This window comes from Solanum pennellii, chromosome 7 (genome assembly GCF_001406875.1).
Source record: "Solanum pennellii chromosome 7, SPENNV200".
Lineage (NCBI taxonomy): Eukaryota > Viridiplantae > Streptophyta > Magnoliopsida > Solanales > Solanaceae > Solanum > Solanum pennellii.
The window spans coordinates 72356653-72375972 of record NC_028643.1 but is presented as its reverse complement, the minus strand read 5'-3'; the positions used below and the strand labels follow the sequence as shown (position 1 = coordinate 72375972).

The 19320-nt window shown below is 33.9% G+C and overlaps 3 protein-coding genes across 4 annotated transcripts; all 3 read left to right on the top strand.

Annotated features, from left to right (window-relative positions):
* Window positions 1-2440: 2440 nt before the first annotated feature.
* On the top strand, window positions 2441-5580 carry LOC107024356 (G-type lectin S-receptor-like serine/threonine-protein kinase B120). The gene is made up of 7 exons (XM_015225320.2): window positions 2441-3683; window positions 3791-3928; window positions 4014-4183; window positions 4300-4510; window positions 4608-4845; window positions 4936-5089; window positions 5177-5580. Exons 1-7 carry the CDS (start codon window positions 2447-2449, stop codon window positions 5462-5464), a joined length of 2436 nt encoding a protein of 811 aa, XP_015080806.2. The 5' UTR covers window positions 2441-2446; the 3' UTR covers window positions 5465-5580.
* Window positions 5581-9938: 4358 nt separating this feature from the next.
* LOC107025252 (purple acid phosphatase 6-like) lies at window positions 9939-11932 on the top strand. Its single transcript, XM_015226047.2, has 8 exons — window positions 9939-10004; window positions 10153-10368; window positions 10466-10577; window positions 10688-10914; window positions 10991-11129; window positions 11209-11429; window positions 11525-11646; window positions 11737-11932. Exons 1-8 carry the CDS (start codon window positions 9954-9956, stop codon window positions 11930-11932), a joined length of 1284 nt encoding a protein of 427 aa, XP_015081533.2. The 5' UTR covers window positions 9939-9953.
* Window positions 11933-13526: 1594 nt separating this feature from the next.
* LOC107026451 (pentatricopeptide repeat-containing protein At2g30780) lies at window positions 13527-16708 on the top strand. Of its 2 annotated transcripts, XR_003579389.1 has the most exons (4): window positions 13527-14303; window positions 14949-16323; window positions 16438-16505; window positions 16613-16708. XR_003579389.1 is itself a non-coding variant. In XM_015227417.2 (2 exons), the coding sequence occupies exons 1-2, from the start codon at window positions 13905-13907 to the stop codon at window positions 16062-16064; spliced, it is 1515 nt and encodes a 504-aa protein (XP_015082903.1). In that variant the 5' UTR covers window positions 13527-13904; the 3' UTR covers window positions 16065-16450. The 2 variants fall into 2 exon arrangements, 1 of the variants encoding a protein (XP_015082903.1); XM_015227417.2 differs by lacking the exon at window positions 16613-16708 and having other exon boundaries at window positions 14949-16450.
* The last annotated feature ends 2612 nt before the right edge of the window (window positions 16709-19320 follow it).

The following is a 19320-nucleotide window of genomic DNA, read 5'->3' as shown; positions in this document are numbered from 1 at the left end:
GAGCGAATGGCCGCCCATGGCAGAGACAATACCTGAATATGTGGATCCCGAGGGGGTTGTCACCATGTGAGTCCATATCATGGTTTTTGGAGAATATGATATCACATCTCATGATACGTAATCATGAGATCGAATCAGCGCAAAATGACATGTCCAAACGCTGATTCCATCTCATGATACCATATGTTATCGCATGGCCAAACGCCTACTAAGTAATAATAGTCAAGTTTAAATTTTCAAAGAATGATTAATAAAGTCATTATTTGGAAAACTTTCACATATAGCAACTTAAAAATAATTAATTACTCTCCGTAGCTATATTTTGATAATTACAATTTGTATCTACATGTTATATGGAGGAGAGAGGAGAGCGAGACTGGGAGAGAGAGGAGAGAGGCGAGAGGCGAGAGAGAGGGGGAAAGAGTGGGAGAAAGGTGAATTCTATATGTATATTGGTTAGACAATTGTATATTATACATATGTATTTGTATATATGACAAGTGAGACTGGGAGAGGGAGAAGAAAGGCGAGTGAGACTGGGAGAGGGAAGATAGAGGCGAGCAAGATCGAGAGAGGAAGGAGAGAGGCTAGTGAGAGAGGGCAAAGAGTGGGAGAGAGGTCAAATTGTATATGTATATAATTGTATATTATACATATACATTTGTATATAAGGCAAGCGAGAATGAGAGAGGAAGAGGGCGAGCGAGATTGGGAGAGGGACGAGAGAGGAGGGTGAAAGAGGGCAAAGAGTGGGAGAGATGTGAATTGTATATGTATATAGGTTAAATAATTGTACATTATACATATGTATTTGTATATTCTGCGAATTATACATATAGAAACATGACTAATTATACAAATTCGAAGTCAGCCCATGTAATTAATCTATAATGTTAATCGCGAATGATAATTATAGCAAATTATAACTATGATGAATAATTAAATAATATAAATTTGTTTTGTCGTGTAAGTTTTCCTTAATTTAATGAATAAATCTCTAACATATATTCTTATACAGAGTATGCCAAAGTCAAACGCCAATTAAAATGACATAGGAAAATATGTATCACATGTCACAAAACATCATTATGTTATACACTTTAGGTGATGATTTGCGTGTTCAACTAACTTCCACCATGTTCTCTATGTGGGTTCAAACTTGGGTGCCAGGTAAGTTTTGAGCATATTTTTGTTACTGTTTATAAGTCTTTCTTATCATTTATATCAATATAAATAAAGTGAAATTTGACATATTCAAAGAGGCTAAATACTTGAAACACTTTTTAGAATGTAAATTAGGTTGAAAACTTAATTTTACAATTCTATTAGTACAATGTTTTGACTTTTAAAAAGTGAAAATTCTTGTTTGATTTTGTAATAATAACTCTCAAATATATAATGTGTATATACACACACGCTTTTAAAAATCCATTTTATATACATTAAAATCCATGTTTGTAAAGTTCTGTTAGGCCGTTGAATCCTTAAGAACTAGTAAGAGTCATCATCTTAATGTGAATTCAATTGAAAATAGAGAGGACACTCTAAATTGAACGCAACTATTAGTTTCATTTTTGAACTTGACAGCATTAAAAGTACTCTATAGTTTTATTTTTGAACTTGACAGCATTAAAAGTACTCTATATACCCCGATTTGCTACATGAAGTCTTAATAAAGTCGAGAAAAGTGTTGAAAACATATATTTTTAAACTTGTCAAGAACTTAAAGATATATTTCACTCATATTGCAAAATCGAGGTTTATTTAAGTTCAGTTAATCAAGAAAATGAATGTTGACAAATCTCTTAAAAATACTAAGCTAGCATTTGTCCACATATTTTTAAATATTTTTGACAAATATTATTTGGATGAAAATTTGGCAAAATTTCCATGTATTTGACCATAGTATTTGGGAAACATATTTAACTTTTTCAGAAAAAATATGTTTCATGTCCATAAGTTTTAAAAACTATCAAAATTAATCATAAGTTTGTACTACAAGACAATTGGATTTTCATTGCAACAAATAACAAGTAGTGTCCATGACACTGGAACAATGTGATAGTTTGAATGCAACAAGCATGCGAAGTAGACAAACCACATGACTTTGTTATCCTGAGTCGATTGTTCATCATTTTCATCAACATCCATAACTATCACTTTCATATTCACGGAATATTTCATAACTATTGATCGCTCTACAGTGTGAGAACGGTACAAAAAAGCTGAATGTCCAGTTCAGTTAATCTTCCTAGTATGCAGAAACTATATCAAAAGTGGGTAGATACATAAAGTATAGTCAAAATTCTTATGTGTTGCTAAATAGGGACCACAATTTTTTTTAAAAAAAAGAATGATACTGTTTTTGTTTTTTTATTTTAAAAAAAAAGTTGTTAGAAAGCATTTAAACCAGATCAAATCACAAGGAGCTGTAGTAGGAAAAATAATGGAGTTGGATTGTGTTGTAGCTATTTTAGTTATATTTTGTTGTTCATTCGTTACGCTTCAGGCGAGTGAAGAAAGTATCAAAATGGGCAAATCAATTACTGGTAATCAGAAAATGATTTCAGCTGATGGAAGTTTTGCGTTAGGCTTCTTCACTCCGCGTAATTCTACATTCATTTATCTTGGCATATGGTACAATACGATCCCTGAACAAACAGTCGTTTGGATTGCTAATAGAGAATCTCGAATTCCTCAGAATTCTACTGTTGTTTTCACTATTGGCAATGATGGGAATTTAGTGATTTTTGACGTAAAAGATCAACTTATTTGGTCATCAAATGTTTCATCCATAACTTCAAATTCTACTGTAGGAGCACTACTAGATAATGGAAATCTAGTGCTCCTACATGGTGAGTCTGATATATTGTGGCAGAGCTTTGATCATCCTACCGATACGTTTTTGCCTGATATGAAAGTTGGTTATAATAGAAAAACAGGACAACGAATTCTGATCAATTCGTGGACAAGTAGTGAAGATCCTCGGCCTGGAAATTTCTCGTTTGGGATAGATCCTGAAGGGCGGACGCGTTTTTACATATTGAAGCAGAACAGAATTTATTTTAGGTTTGATGATAGTAATGAATACTCTGGAGGGAATATAGGAGGAATTGCTTGGTATATTTCTGTTGTTTCGGGGAATGATGGAGCTTTTGTTACTTATGGTTATACCAAAGGGTTGGTAACATTAAGGATTGTTTTGCATCCTAATGGTTACCTTCAGTTGTTGGTTTGGCATCGAAGTGCTAATAAGTGGATAGTTAAACTTCAGGTACCAGAATCTCCTTGTGAAGGTTACGCGGAGTGTGGTCCATTTGGCAGTTGTGAGGTTAGATCAAGTGGATTATGCAGATGCTTAACTGGATTTGAACCAAGATTTTCGACAGATTGGGAGAACGGGAAATGGAATGATGGTTGTGTTAGAAAAGTAGCATTGAGTTGTGATGGCGGAGACATATTCTTGAAACATGACGAGGATATGAAGTTTCCGGATCATGCTATCTCGTTAGGACATATGAGCATTAAGGACTGTGAAACGCGGTGTATAAGGAATTGTTCTTGCTCAGCTTATGCTTATTCGAATAGCACTTGTTTAATTTGGTTTGGAGATTTACTGGACCTTTCACACAACTTTCCTGCTGGCAGAGTTCTCAATGTTCGAGTTCGTGGCTCTGAGCCAGGTACATTTTTCACTTCTATCCTTACTAATTCTACTAACAAACGATTCTCTACACGTCTTTGGTCAAGAAAACTAAATTTTATATACTTTTTTGTCTTCTGGATGCAGTTAGTCACGGTGGATCTTGGAATTCAGCTCACAGACACAAAGTTTTCGTTGCGAGAATTGTTTCTGCAATATCTGTCATCTTTGTTCTTATAAGTATTTTTTTCATTATCTTCAAAGGAAAGCACTTGAGAAGACAAGGTGTGTCTAATATACTACTAATACTGAACTCGAATTTCGTATAAATTACACTGGCTTGCTTTACGGATTGCTGTTTGATGCTTAGGCTGGAAGAATGGAACTAAAGCTTTCATTAGGTCCGTGTCTGGTTTATATTCGGTTGAAAAAAGCGATATGAAATTGCTGCAATACAATCTTCAGAAAATAAGAGAGGCTACTAACGACTTTCATGGAGAACACAAACTTGGAGAAGGTGGATTTGGTCCTGTGTTTAAGGTGCTAAAACTAAATTCAGTGTTGATATTTTACTGCTGCTACTTTGAGAGAGACATCATGCGTCTCATTTTCGTTTCATGACTATGAAGGATGTGGATTTAAACATTCTGTTTCAGGGGTTTTTAGATGAGTTCGGAGACGTAGCCCTCAAAAGACTAAGCAAGAGGTCATCACAAGGACTGGAGGAGTTTATGAATGAATTGAAGCTAATCGCGAAACTGCAGCATAAGAATCTTGTCAGCCTCTTAGGATGCTGTGTTGAAGGGGAGGAAAAGATACTAATCTATGAGTATATGTCCAATTGCAGCTTGGACAAATTTCTGTTTGGTTCGTCTTCTACTCCGTTTTAAGACTGCACATAGCTCTAAATTTTTTATTCCTCTCAATTTCATTTGGTTAATGAGATGTTCAGTTTTATTTTTAGACCCTTCGTTAAAGTTTACACTCGATTGGGTTACACGTTTGGGGATCATAGAAGGAATTGCTCAAGGAATGCTGTACTTGCATAAATACTCGAGATTAAAAGTCATCCACAGGGACTTAAAAGCAAGCAACATTTTGCTAGATCAAGAGATGATCCCTAAAATATCAGACTTTGGAATGGCAAGGATTTTCGGAACTGATCAAACACAGGCCAATACAAATCGAGTCGTTGGTACATAGTAAGTAATAACCCCTTATGATTTGTGGTTTCGGAGCTTTATGTCATTCTGTATTTCTAATGGAGACTGATTTATGCAAATGTGGTATAGTGGCTATATGTCTCCGGAATACGTAGTATATGGACAATTTTCAGAGAAATCAGATGTTTTCAGCTTCGGAGTATTGCTGTTAGAAATCCTGAGTGGTGAACGTAACTCAGACTTTTTTAAAATGACTGAAATTTCCGCGTCCCTCTTAGGATGGGTAAGAACACTCGAGACATTAGCTAATTCTGTTTTCTTTCACTTATTTTCGTGTTTATGGTGCAACTCATTTGAATATTTTTTTTAGGCATGGAATAAGTGGAAAGAAGGAAAAATCTTGGAGTTGATCGATCCTTCCATAAGAGAAACTTGCGACAATAACAAAGCAACAAGATGTATACTAGTTGCCCTTCTTTGTGTTCAAGAAATCCCTATTGATCGACCAACAATGTCTGATGTATCATTCATGTTAAGCAACGAAACAACGCCTATCCATGAACCAAAAGAACCTGCTTTTCGTAGCAGTTGGCAATCTCAGCAGTTAAGTGATGTATCCATAAATGAGATGACGATTACCTTGCCAAAACCGCGATGAAATGATTTAATTTCTCCTATTCTTTTTCTTGTTAGCATAGAACTGTCATAATTTTTTTTTGTGGAACTTACAAAAGTGTAATTCTGGAAGAAATATAAACTAAATTTCTCTGTTTAGTTGATGTTTTCATGTTTTTTTTCCTGTTCTACAGTGTATCAAAGTTGTGAAAATGTTGTTTTTAACATTCACTTGGCTTAGAATTCTGTAGTGGTTGAGGGTTAAAATATTTTGCAACTTGTCTCAGTGCTTTCCTTTAAATACTCATTGCATTACAAAACAGAGAAAAGCATTGTTAATCATTTTATTTCCATGGATTTGGAATCTCATTCGTAAGTGGCCAAGAAATGTCAAAAATGTCTATTTGAAAGAAACAATTATATAATTAGACATCCCGCACTATCATATCATAATAATAAAAATAACTTTTAGCCGCAATAAGTAGAACATTAATATAGAGTGTTAATGTTTTTATCGATATTAGTTAAGTATCATTAGATCCAATGTCACTAAAGACTTTAGGAATATATATAAAAAGTGTTAATTACCGCTAATAATATATATTTAGCGTCAATTAGGCTATTATCGTTAATTAGTTAATGTTAAAGGTCATTTTTAATGTAGTGTATATAATATATATACATGTATTTTTACTATCATATGCACAAAAAAATAGGAAAAGAGACGAGCAAGATTGGGGAGGAAGGCAAGTGAGATTTGTATGTACTCCAGATACCAGTGTATCACACTAGATACATGTATCTCTGTATGTATCTGAAGTAATTTGCATGTATATGAGATAACAAATATATAAGAGAGTGGCGAACGAGACAAGAGAGGTGAGGGAGACAAATAAGATTTAATATGTACCTTAGATACATGTGAATCACTTAGATAGAATGTATTTAGAACAATTTACACCTAAATTTGGTTCCATATATCTAAGATGCATGCATTTGAACATATAGAAGACACCAAAATCTGATAAGACACATTATATTGCAAATTAAAATGTATTTAAATAATTAATTCCTAAATTAGTAAGATTTACGTAAGTCCCTTAACTTTATATATTTTAGAGATGGATATCTTAAAATTTTATCACTAATGTGATCATATGTTTAAAATATTGTAACAAATTTACAGGTGGCGCACTTTGTGAATTCAACGGTTATAGATTTACAAGCCAACAGAATCACTAGTGGCGCACTAAATTAGGCTTAAAAAATTGAAGGTCCCAAAAATTGGTCATATTAAATATAATAACATACTATTCAAATAATCATTAGTACTTCTTCTTAGTGACAAATATATCTTTCCAACTACTTGTTCGTAGTTTGTCATCAATCATTAATCATATGTTCTAACTTGGTGCTGATTTTAGGGATTTTGTTGATGTAACCATAGGTGAAAGTGGTAACCTGAGGGGTCGTTTAATAGTGAGTTATGCGAGTATTAAATTATTTTTCTTATACCATAATTACTCTGCATTTTCTGTTTGATTTTCCTTTTATCCGCAGTCTAATAATTTTACTGAAAAGTTTGTATGGATACTGAGAATTGATTTGGGATAATGCACAAGTACCCCTTAACATATGTCTGAAATCTCAAACATACTTATATTATACTAAGGTACTATTATCCTCTAAACTTATTTTATTAATAATTTTCTACTCCTTTTCGGCCTACGTGACACTATCTTGTGGGCTCAACGCTGGTTGACTTTTTTTTTTCAAGCTAGTGCCACGTAGGCCAAAAAGGGGTAGAAAATTACTTATGAAATAAGTCCAGAGGGGTAATAAGACCTTAGTATAGTATAAGTATGTCTCTAGAATTTCGAGCATGGGTTGAGGGGGGTACGTGTGCATTTTCCCAATTGATTTCAGCTAATTTCCTTGTATACAAACAATTGATCATTTTTAAAAAAAAAAGAAGGTGGCTACAATTTCTTAAAGATACATCATAAAAAACTATTAGACATAAAGTATTTTTAGCTAGCCGATGTCACTTATATTTACATATGTCGTTAGAGGCGAACGAGGTTTTGATGACTTTGGGTGCACTAATATTAGTGCTAAGGTAAATTTAAAATAAAAAAATAAAATAGGTCTAGTTGAGTTTGAAATTGGGTCTTGCAAGTGACACCACTAGCTTTTATCAATTGCACAAGGGCACATTCATGTTAATTATGAGTGCACTGTTAATTATATCCTTTTTTGCTAGTTTGTTAAGATAGATACACATAAAAATACATCATTTTTTTCGAAGTTAGCGAATGCACGTGCACCATTGCCGAGCCATGTGGATCCTCCCCTTTATGTCGTTGAAATATTATCATTATAATTTTACCACTAAATTTAATTGTTGAAATAATATCTAATCATCTTATACTCAACAATTAAGTTGGATGGCTAAGCTCACCATTCATCAGTTAAACTTGCATTTTCCCCTTTAAATCTACGTTTGTATCATTTCAAAATATTTATGCAATAACATGGGGTACTCGTGTGTAAGGGTCCTGACCAAGTGACTCGACATAGACATGGACGTGGCAAAGGGTTGGCATGAATGACTTTGTTAAAGACAAATGTGGGTGAAATCAATCATGTGTTGTGTGAGCAGAGTATTGGCATGGTCAAATGGGTTCAAATATATTAGTAGGACAGTGTCAAGACATGACATGGATGTTTGCAAGGCAACAACCCATGGCATGACCGACATCGGTTGTAGACAAAGTTGACATGCTAAAATCATATGGTCTGATCAAATGCGGAAAAATTGAGTTGAGCTAAATTAAAGCATTGTCAATTATGAATGAAACGCAGCAAGAAAACAAGAAATGGCACGAGTGGATTAAAAGTTAACATGACCAAAGCAAGCTAAGGCAGCGCAGGGCGTCGGTGGAGTGCAGGCATGAAAAATGTACGGATGGACTTTGATGAAGCAATGACTATACATGTTTAGACATTGTATTAGAGTCAAATGTATTGAAGAAAAATGCAGCAAAAAAACGAGATCCAGTCAGCCAAGTCACATGCCAAACACATGTGGTGGTTACCTTTTTGTAACCGCTTGTGTCGAGATTCATTGCATCTTATAATAGCTTTTGAATTTGAAATTTGAAATGCCTTATCAGTTGGGGATGTCAACTTAAGTTTAATTTAGTGGGCTAAGCATTTGACAAGTGTTAGACATTTGTCGCAACACTATGCAATGTAAACACAAAGCTGCCACATGTTCTATAAATGGACAGCCTTGTGTGTTGGACGAATTTGGCTAAGTAAGGAGGATAGACTTGTTATCCTAAGGTGAAAGAGGGAAGATTAAGTATGGAATTTCACCAAGACACTTAGAATAAAACGTGAGAATTTTAAGAAGTGTCTAAGGAAGCAATCAACTTGTGGTTGTGCCTTAAGTCGAAGTTGAACAAAATTGTTGTTCCAACGAGTAAGTCCTTTGTATTGTTTTAATTATAAATATAAAGGTTGGTTTGCCTGTATGTTTATGTGTTAGATTTCCTTATTGAAAGTCTGAAAAATAATCTAAGTCAGGAAAAGAAAAATGTTCTAAAACGTTAGATAAAATAGGTTGCGAAAGAGACTGAGTTGAGTAGGACTTGACTACCATCACGTCGGGCTAACCTCTTGCACGAAATTTAGATGAAGTAATATGTCCGTGTAATAATGTAAAATGCACATACCCAGAAACTAGTAAAAAAAATACAAATAGTTAATAGATACAAAATTAGACAAAAGCAATTGCGCCTAGTTAAGTAGATAATAGAGGCAACAAAGCCCTATAGAAAAATTAATAAGCATGGCAAACAAAACATAGTCTGAAACAAGCATAACAAAACAATTGTCTGAATTTCAACTAAGCTAATATCCGTTAAAAAAAATATTAGAAAAATTATTTATAAAAAAATTAGCAACTTGCTTAGGTATTTGTTTTATATTATAATGTAAGACAATTAAATATATTTTCCTCTTTTATTTGAGTTGAAAAACTTTGGAACTGCAAATAAGTTCATTCCTTTTCGTTTATTTACGTTAAATAGATTTTAATCAAAATCAAAAATAAAAATCATTCCTCCATAAAAAGTATTTTCCTTTTTTTTTTCTTCTTTAACCATAGAACTTCTAATTCTTCCACATATCTATCTCCTATTTTTGGGCTGTCTATTACAAGTCAACCACAGTAAGATTACTTCAGTCTAAACAAGTGAAGAGACATAAAATAACCTAAATAAAATTCGAGATAAATAAGGTTTCTTAGAAGAGTAATTTGTTTTCAACTCATCATAATTGAGGGATTCTATATAATCACTACTTATAGTTAAATATAAACATTAAGAGTCTTTATTGGTTAAGCAAAAATAAGTACTCTAACAATGCATAGGCTAGTCATATTTTTGTTATTGCTACAAGTTTTTGATTTTTGCAATGGAGGTGTTACAAGCACTTATATCAGAAAATCTGAAGCCTCAATTGACATGCCAATTCAATATTTTCCTCCTCCCCCTGGTTATAATTCCCCCGAACAGGTTCGTTACCAATTTATTTATTAATTTTGCAATTTGTTTGGATGGTTATTGCATATTGTTCCATTAAGAATTGTATCGTACTGTATAGTGTTATGTTGTATATATTTAATAGTGTAGTGTATCATTATTTTTTGATGTAATAATGCAGGTTCATATAACACAAGGAGATCATATAGGAAGAAGTGTGATTGTTTCATGGGTAACACCACTAGAAAGCCAATCAAATTATGTCACCTTTTGGGAAGAAGGGGCCAACACCAAGCATCATCATCACAAACACAAAGCTCATGCTAAAACCACATCTTATAAATACTATAATTATACTTCAGGTTATATTCATCATGCCACAATCAAACGACTAAAGGTATATATAGACTATAGTTCTTGTGTTTTTTCTAGTTGCTTTTGATTCTTCGAGATACGTTGTTTCTACTTCTTCTTTTTTTGTGGTCAAAATGCAGTATAATGTGACATACATATATCAACTGGGAGAACATAATTCTACTCGAACATTCTCCTTCACTACTCCGCCAAAAGTTGGACCAGATGTTCCTTACACATTTGGCATTATTGGTGAGCATGATTCAAGATTTATTACGAGTTCAACTTTAAGTTTAAATTCTATATCTGCCTCTGGATTTTATATCTGTTTGTCTGTTACAATGTGATATACTTGGATGCAGGGGATTTGGGGCAAACTTTTGACTCAAATCAAACGTTGGAGCATTCTTTGTCGAATCCAAAAGGCCAAGCTATGTTGTTTGTTGGTGATTTATCATATGCAGATCATTACCCTTTTCATGACAACGTGAGATGGGATACATTTGGCCGTTTTATTGAGAAGAGTGCTGCCTATCAACCTTGGATTACTGCTGCTGGCAATCATGAACTTGATTTTGCTCCTGAGATTGTAATGCTTCCTTTCAATGTGTTACTAATAGTTCATAAAAAAGAACTCTTTTTGAGTGTGTTTTCGATGTTTTTAGGGTGAAAATACTCCGTTCAAGCCATACACACATAGGTATCATGTACCCTACAAGGCATCTCAGAGTACATCTCCTCTGTGGTATTCAATCAAACGTGCATCGACTTATATAATAGTCCTATCCTCTTATTCAGCCTATGGTAATAACTACATAAATTCAATTTTCTAAAACAATAGTCTCAATTTGTGTAGTAACTGAGCTTATATAATGTTGTTCAGGTAAATATACTCCACAATATAGTTGGCTTGAACAAGAATTCGCCAAGGTTAACAGAACTGAAACTCCGTGGCTAATCGTTCTGCTTCACTCTCCATGGTATAACAGCAACAACTATCATTACATGGAAGGTGAAAGCATGAGAGTGATGTTCGAGTCCTGGTTTGTTCAGAACAAGGTTGACATGGTGTTTGCAGGACATGTTCATTCTTATGAACGCTCGGTTGGCCCCTCAACTCTATCCTATAAAATTTCAACCTTGAACCAATGTATAGGTCTTGATTAATGGTAATATATGTCACATGGACACTTTCGTAGGAACGAGTATCAAATGTTATGTACAACATCACAAATGGACAGAGTACGCCAATTGAAGATCCTTCCGCTCCTATATACATAACAATTGGGGATGGTGGAAATATTGAAGGCATTGCTAACAAGTTAGACTCCTATTCCTTCTGATCTCATTTTTATTTCATCGTAATGAGAAGATTTTCTTATGGGAGTCTGTCTGGTTTTTGTTTGTGCAGTTTTACAGAACCACAGCCGAGCTACTCAGCTTATCGTGAAGCTAGTTTTGGGCACGCGGTTCTTGAAATTAAGAACAGGACTCACGCCTATTATACTTGGCATCGTAACCAAGACAGTGAACGAGTTGCAGCAGATTCTTTGTGGATTTACAATAGACACTGGTATCCTAAAAAGGAATCCAGCTCTATGGCTTGAAAGTAACATGTTTGGTAGGTAGTGCAGTTGTTATTTTCCTAGAAACCATGTGTTCTATTAGATTAGTTCGTTTTAAAGACCGTGTAAGAGGAAAATGTGACAACTAATATAGAACGAAGAGAACCCTTAGTAGGTGGAAGATTATTTTCAATCTTAGTACTGATTTTTTTCTTTCAACTTCAATTTTCAAATATTCTTTTTCTCATTTTCATCTTTAATCAAATAAAACTCTCCTCCACTATTAAATATTACTGGCAGTGTCACATCAAGTCATTATCTATAACACTTGAAATAGATAAATATAACATCAATTTTGTCTTTGGAGGTTCATTATCATCAACACTAATTCCATATAAATTCAGTATGTATTACAGCTTACTTCTGTCCAATATCATAAGATGTTGTAATTAATGTACATGAAAATGAACTTCACTTATTGTTGCCTTTAATTAGTAGATTCTCTAAATACAAAGTACCTTCCAAAATATTAGCCAACAGAGAATTAAAATCTTTTTGCCCCTCTTTGGCTCTTCTAGTCTTCACTATAAATTGACCATTTGTAACTATAATCTTCACCCCCCCTCACACTACTACTCTTTAGCTAAGTGTTCTTTCTTTATATTATGATATGAGTTGGGCTTAAACAAAAGGCGAAAAATTTATATAGCCAACCAGGCAACCACAACTTGTTTGAGACTTAGGTGTTGGTTGTTGTTGTTGTTGTTTAGCTACATACATTGACAACGTAAATATTTTTTTCATGCTATCGGTATAGTTTATTTACATATAAGATTTGGTTGAGGATTCAAAGTGAGAAGTTCTATTGACAGAAGAGAGAGAGTACAATCTGTCATCAGCAAAATGATATTGTTGTTTGTTGGAATGTGCTCTCTCTGCTTCTGCCAATTGAAACTATAAATGGATCCTCAACAAAGATCATACATTTTCCTATTCATAATATGATGTTAAATTTCATACAATTCTTGTACTTCTTCAGTAACCAAAAATGATATTGGATCGCAATGACATATTTACTCTGTTACTAATGTGATAAAAAATATTACCTTTGCTTGATCAGTATTTCGTTATGAAAAGGGGGGAGGCCCTTAACATTGCACGAACACAAGCAAAAAATCATTTAATTTCAATTTTGAGTTCTGGGTATGAAAAAGTATTTGATAGAAAGTCTTCTCCCCAATGAACCCTAAGTAGTGCGAATAAAAAAAAAATCATCTAAATTACTAATGAAAAAGTCACTCTTATGTATGTCCAGCATAAATCAACTACATAACACCAAACTCAAAATTTAAACATATGTTTCGTTCTTAAAACAAATCTTAAACATTAATTTTTCACGATACAACAAATTAACAGACTCAATTGACACTCTTCAAAAAAAATTTCATATATGACTAAAATTTTAGATATATGCATTTTAATATTAAATCATAATCTAAGAAAAGTACTATATAATTTTTTCTTGAAAATTATCTAATAGTGGCTTTTCGTTTAGAAAAACAAAACATATAGGGTGTGTTAAGTAAATGGGAGAATAAAAAGGACGTACAATGAAATTTTTACAAAATATACCGATTGTGTACGTATTTGTTTGTTGGAAAAAATATTGGGGGTTTGAGCTTCCAACCCTAATCTCATCTGTTCACTCACTTCACCGAGACTGAGATAGAAAGTCTCCGGAGACAAACAAAGTTCTGCACCGGTGCCACCGCCTCCGCCTGCCTGCTTCCCGTCTGTTTCCGCCGTCTCCCGTCGCGTTTGGAATTGTTTCATTTGAATAGTATACAGCTTTTGAAATAAATGTTGAAATTGGATTTAATTAGTGATGCGGTGGATGTTGTTATCTAAGCTGCCAAATGAACTGATTTAGCCGTTTGAAAACCTCAAAGTTGGCTTACATTTTTTGTATTTTTATGTAAAATTAGGATACTCTCTACTTATTTGTCAATTGTCAATGATGAAGACGGTATGGAGAATTCATGATGTTTTACAGAAGGAAGCAATTCTCCAAAAGTTTTCATCATGTTATACAATCGGACGAGGTTCAGCTAATACGTTGTGGATCAGAGGATTAGCAAGCAAGGCATCATCTTCTTCCAAACCCGCCGCCTGGCCACATGTATTTACTTTATTTGCAGACAGGTGGAGTACTGCCGATTCGTTGGTCAACCAAGATATGAGAGAAAAAGTTTCACAGTTAAAGGATGAATTGTTAGCATACAGTGGTGATGCTGAAATGTTTGAGAAAATATTAGCAGATAAAGGGGTTTCGTTGTTTAGTAGGTATGCAGATGGTTCTGCAGTTGTTGAGCTCTTACAGCAGCTAAAATCTTCGCCCGGGTTAGCGCTCCAGGTGATTCTCTTTCTGTATGCAACATATCATCCTCGTTATAACTGAATCTATTTTGTTTTGCAATGATTGAAGTGAATGTGATTATTCTTTTGTATGTTAGAAACTATATAAATCTCGATAGTCACCAATCTTTGAACAAAAAAGATATGATAAAACAAATATATGAATTGAGTTGTGGTCAAAGAGGACTTCTTGATTTTGCAAACAGAGGCGGATCCAGGATTTGAATAAGGTTCTTACCGTTTATCTGTTATGATTTTGAAGTTATGGATTCATATCTACGAGGATGGATCTGCCCCTCCCTGCAAAAGTCAATTAAGTTGGGACATCATAGAGTTATTGCGTGAATACAACTTTTATGATTAGATTATGTAAATTAGGCGGGGGATAAAACGGAACTGAGTTTTTGGATGAAAGACGAGCAGTTGATCTTCTTTTGGTAAACATCAAACAATCCTTCTTTCAATTAATCAATAGTATTTTGGTGCCTTTCTACTAGCCACAGTTGAAGAATATTCTTGTATGCCTTTACTGTATTACGTAATTTCTTCTCTATGCCTTTACCTAAGAGATGATATTAAGTCTATGATTTCCGCCATTTTTCCTCATTGAGGAAGTAGACAAAGTTTGACTATTTTCTATCAGGCTTTCGACTGGAGAAGAAGACAATTGGATTGCTGGAGTCCCATGACAGTTGAGGAGTATTCCAAGGCCATTGTTATGGCTGGAAGGTTAAAGAATGTTGATCTTGCAGCCAAACTATTCAAGGAGGCTTCTAACAAGCGACTCAAGTCGACCTCTTTATATAATGCCCTTATGACTGCATATATGATCAATGGCTTGGCTGTTAAGTGTCAATCAGTTTTTCGGGACTTGAAGAGGGAAGCAACATGTACTCCAACTATTGTAACATACAACATACTGATCTCTGTGTTTGGAAGATTAATGCTGATAGATCACATGGCGGCAACTTTACGAGAAATAAATGATTTGGGTATCTGCCCAAATGTTGGTACGTACAACTATTTAATTGCTGGGTATATCACAGCGTGGATGTGGGATGATGTGGAGAAGACATATAGAGTCATGAAGGCAGGAAGTATCAAACCTGATCTCACTACCCATTTATTGATGCTTCGAGGATATGCACATTCTGGTAAGTTGGAAAATATGGAAGAAATCTATGAGCTTGTCAAAGGTCATGTTGATCGATATGGAATCCCATTAATTCGATCTATGATATGTGCTTATAGTAAAAGTTCTGATGTAAATAAAGTTCAAAAGATTGAGGAATTGATGAGGTTGATTCCTAAAGATGATTATAGGCCTTGGTTGAATGTCATATTGATATGTTTGTATGCAAAGGAGGATCTGTTAGACCAGATGGAAAATTCAATAAATGAGGCCTTTAGCTGTAACACATCCGTCACAACTGTTGGTGTCATGCATTGCATCATTTCAAGTTACTTCCGAAACAATGCAGTGGACAAACTTGCTAATTTTGTTAGCCGTGCAGAATGTGCTGGTTGGAAAATATGCAGGTCCCTTTACCACTGCAAGATGGTTATGTATTCATCACAAAAGCGACTCATTGAAATGGAGAAAGTTCTTAGCGAGATGGATAAAGTGAATTTGGACTTCTCAAAGAAAACACTTTGGATATTACTTAAAGCCTACAAAACTTGGGGGGAAAAGGATAAACTTCATCAGGTCTTGGGTATTATGTGCAGGCATGGATATGGAATTCCTATAAATGGATGAAGTTGGTAGTTCGTAGTTCGATTTCCTTCCATCATAGTTCTATGAGGGTTAACCCCATTGTAGTATTGTTGGAATTTGGGATTTTGATGAAGCAGCAGATGACACTCCATTTTGTTCTTCTCCTTTGCTTGTTCCCTCTTGTTTCTGATATTACAGGCTAAAATCTCAAGTGATGAAAGCATTTCTATGATATAGAAGAGTTAATTCAAGCACGTGCGAACAACACGTCTGCTTATTGCCAATATAATTCAAATTGAGGGTATTTTAGACTTCTCATAGTACTTAACTATATACGATGCCTTTTAACATCAAAGTAATTTGCCATGTATCACTTCTCTATCTTGTTTTATTTGTGGCTCTAAATCTTCTACAGCCTTTTTGGTTCATCGCCATCCAGCTTGTCTGGGTCTTAGCATCATCTATCCACTACTAACTCTGTTTGTATGTTCTTTCTTCTACTATCCTGACTTTTCGTCTAGTACCTTTTATTTATACAAGTCTGAATCTGGCAATAACTGCTGCTCTCTGTTCTTGGTTGTTATTTCTAGATTCCGTCTCTACACTCGCTTGGAGATTTATGTTGTTCCACTGCCTCTGATCGGTGAGTTTCACTGATATTCTATCACATCTTTTTCCTGTGAGTTTCACTGATATTCTATCAAGTCTTTTTCCTGCCTGCTTTCTAAATTCAAATCTGGGTTTACAGTTTTGATTCTAAAAGGAAAAAACAAATAATAATGAAGTTGATTCTGTTTCATGAATCAAGTATCTTAATGGCCTTCCAGTGGTTGTTGTTTGATGCATTCATTCATATGAAACATTATGAATATCTGGAAGAGCTACACTCCTTGAAAATCCCTAATCTGTCCCTCTTCATTGATGGAAACACTTATTTGTGTTTCCTCTATTCTAGTGTTGGTTTACAAATATCAGTCTTCTTTTTTTTTCTACAATAAATGTTGATCCTTTTCTCAAATGACTTTGTTGCTGTAATTTAAGAGTAATGAAGCGACTTACTATTACAATTGCAAAGAGCATAACTGGCCTTGTACAGGTCAAGTACCTCAAACTTTCCATGAGATTTTTGAACATAGTCCACCTTTTCTCTGTCATCAAACTTTCACAACTTTTTTCCACTTTCCATTGGGGTGTTAATGAGGTTGCAGAACATGTTGAACTTCATAATCTCCTTTATATATCTTTCTTGAGATATGAAGATGTCTTTCTCCATTTGCTTCACTTCTAGGCCCAAGTAATATGACATGAGACCTATGTCCGTCATCTCGAACCCAAGAGACAGCTATCTTGAAAGCTTTAAACGAACTTGGTTTATTAGTCCTATGCTCAGACTATTAACTTTTGGTCCCCCACTGGTGTCGACACGACATGGGTGTGGGTGTGGGATCTTTACCGGATCTGGTCAGTGTCCAAACTCAGCAGAGAAATTCTGGACAAGATGAAAACAAATGCTAAATTGAAATTGAAGAAAATGGAATATCTTTTCCTTTTATCACCATTTGAAATTCTCCTCTTAATCAATATTCTCCTTAGGATACTTGTAACTTTTCTATATAATATTTCATAATTTAGACATCTTTATAATGCTAGTTTTAGATATTTGAATTATTATCCGTACCCCTGAATAATATAACTTAAATCATGAAGGATCATACCTCTATATCCTCATTGATACTGGACACCCGCACCAGAATCTTTTACAATGCTGATGTGTTGTTTGTAATAAGAAAGATGAGGTATAGTCTTCGAAATGTAGTTGATAGATTTACAGTTACACTGACCTTAACCTACAGTGCAGTGGTTAATAATCTGATAATTATTACATATTATCAGATTTAATAATATCTAATAATTAAATCTGAAGACTGCATGGCTTCATAGGGTCACTCTACCTTAATTAAAAATCCCGAGTTTGAACCTGAGAATAAAGAGACTATTGACTAGCTTACACTACATTCTCTAATAAGTTCTATGCAGTTCGAATATGAGTTAGTTGGAGTCAGTAAATTTTTCATTTTGTACCAAATAATTTTAATAAATATGTATCCAACATTGAAAAAAATATTATAAATTGCATAATAAGAATGACCAAGTAAACTTGTCTTCGTGCAAAGCAGAATGATTAGGCAACTTCCAAGTCCTTTTGGGGCTTTGAAATTCTCTTCTTTTTAATTCTACAAAAAAATGTGATGAGAAGGATGGCTTTATTTTCATTATTCAGATCAAGAATGAAAGGTGACCAAGTCCTACTAATTACTAATTCATTTTCTTTGTCATATTTTGTTTTTGTTAATTAAAAAAGTAATTTAACTTAATTATTAGTAGTTTTTTTTACTATATTAATCTCTTTTCTTATTTATCGAGTATGAAAAAAAATCATGTGTTGGATGTTTTAAAATGATAATTATTTTAGATCAATTATTTTTGTTAAAACATGAATATTAAAATGGATAGCTACAAGTATAAGACCCCCTAGGTACCTTATTTCCTCTTTTTTTTTTTAATTATTTGTTATTTTAAAACTCACAACACAAATTATCCAAACACAGGGAAAGAGTAATTGCATTGATTAGGATCATGTTTTAAATAACGACTAGCGTTCATATTATCCAACAAGATCCATTTCTTAAGGTTTTAATACTGGATAATTTGATCTATTTTCATCATCATATCGTAATCTTGTTTATCACCATTAAAAATTTAAAATTGGGGTTGGTTAATTAATGATCACTTATCTATTAACATAACATGCTAATAGTTCGGAAAATCTAATCACCTTGATGGTTGATTATCTGAATTTTCACCTTATTGATGCGAGTTCGATTCTGCATCTTGTAATCTCCTTCCCTTCCTCGGCCCGAGTTTTTTTTAAAAAAAAGATAACATGCTAAAGTCTATAGTGACTAAAAATCCCATTTCTTTTGTGTTTGATAAGGAAAATCGAATAATTAAAGATGCTTATCAGAACAATGCTAACCGTATCTGCTATTTTTTAATAGCAAAAAAAATAAAAATGAAGGCTAATAATGTGAAGGGAATAAAACACCAAAATAATGAATTAGACAAATCTCCTTAAAGATTTTGTGTAAAGTCTTTACACACTTTCTCTTTCTTGAAACCATTAGTCATTTTAAAACTTGCTTTAGCAAAATAACGTTAATTAAACAAGTCTAATTCTACTCTAATTTCTTTTATAAAATAAGCTAATTTTAGTGCTATTAGGCAGAAAAATCAAGAA

Excerpts from the sequence above, each read along its gene's own strand:
- LOC107024356 (XM_015225320.2), top strand. The coding sequence starts at position 2,447 with ATGGAGTTGGATTGTGTTGTAGCTATTTTAGTTATATTTTGTTGTTCA. Across the intron at positions 4,511-4,607 it reads CTTGGACAAATTTCTGTTTG|ACCCTTCGTTAAAGTTTACA; the intron begins GTTCGTCTTCTA and ends TTTTATTTTTAG. Across the intron at positions 4,846-4,935 it reads AATCGAGTCGTTGGTACATA|TGGCTATATGTCTCCGGAAT; the intron begins GTAAGTAATAAC and ends AATGTGGTATAG.
- LOC107025252 (XM_015226047.2), top strand. The coding sequence starts at position 9,954 with ATGCCAATTCAATATTTTCCTCCTCCCCCTGGTTATAATTCCCCCGAA. Across the intron at positions 11,130-11,208 it reads ATCCTCTTATTCAGCCTATG|GTAAATATACTCCACAATAT; the intron begins GTAATAACTACA and ends AATGTTGTTCAG. Across the intron at positions 11,430-11,524 it reads TTCATTCTTATGAACGCTCG|GAACGAGTATCAAATGTTAT; the intron begins GTTGGCCCCTCA and ends ACACTTTCGTAG.
- LOC107026451 (XM_015227417.2), top strand. The coding sequence starts at position 13,905 with ATGATGAAGACGGTATGGAGAATTCATGATGTTTTACAGAAGGAAGCA. Across the intron at positions 14,304-14,948 it reads CGCCCGGGTTAGCGCTCCAG|GCTTTCGACTGGAGAAGAAG; the intron begins GTGATTCTCTTT and ends ATTTTCTATCAG.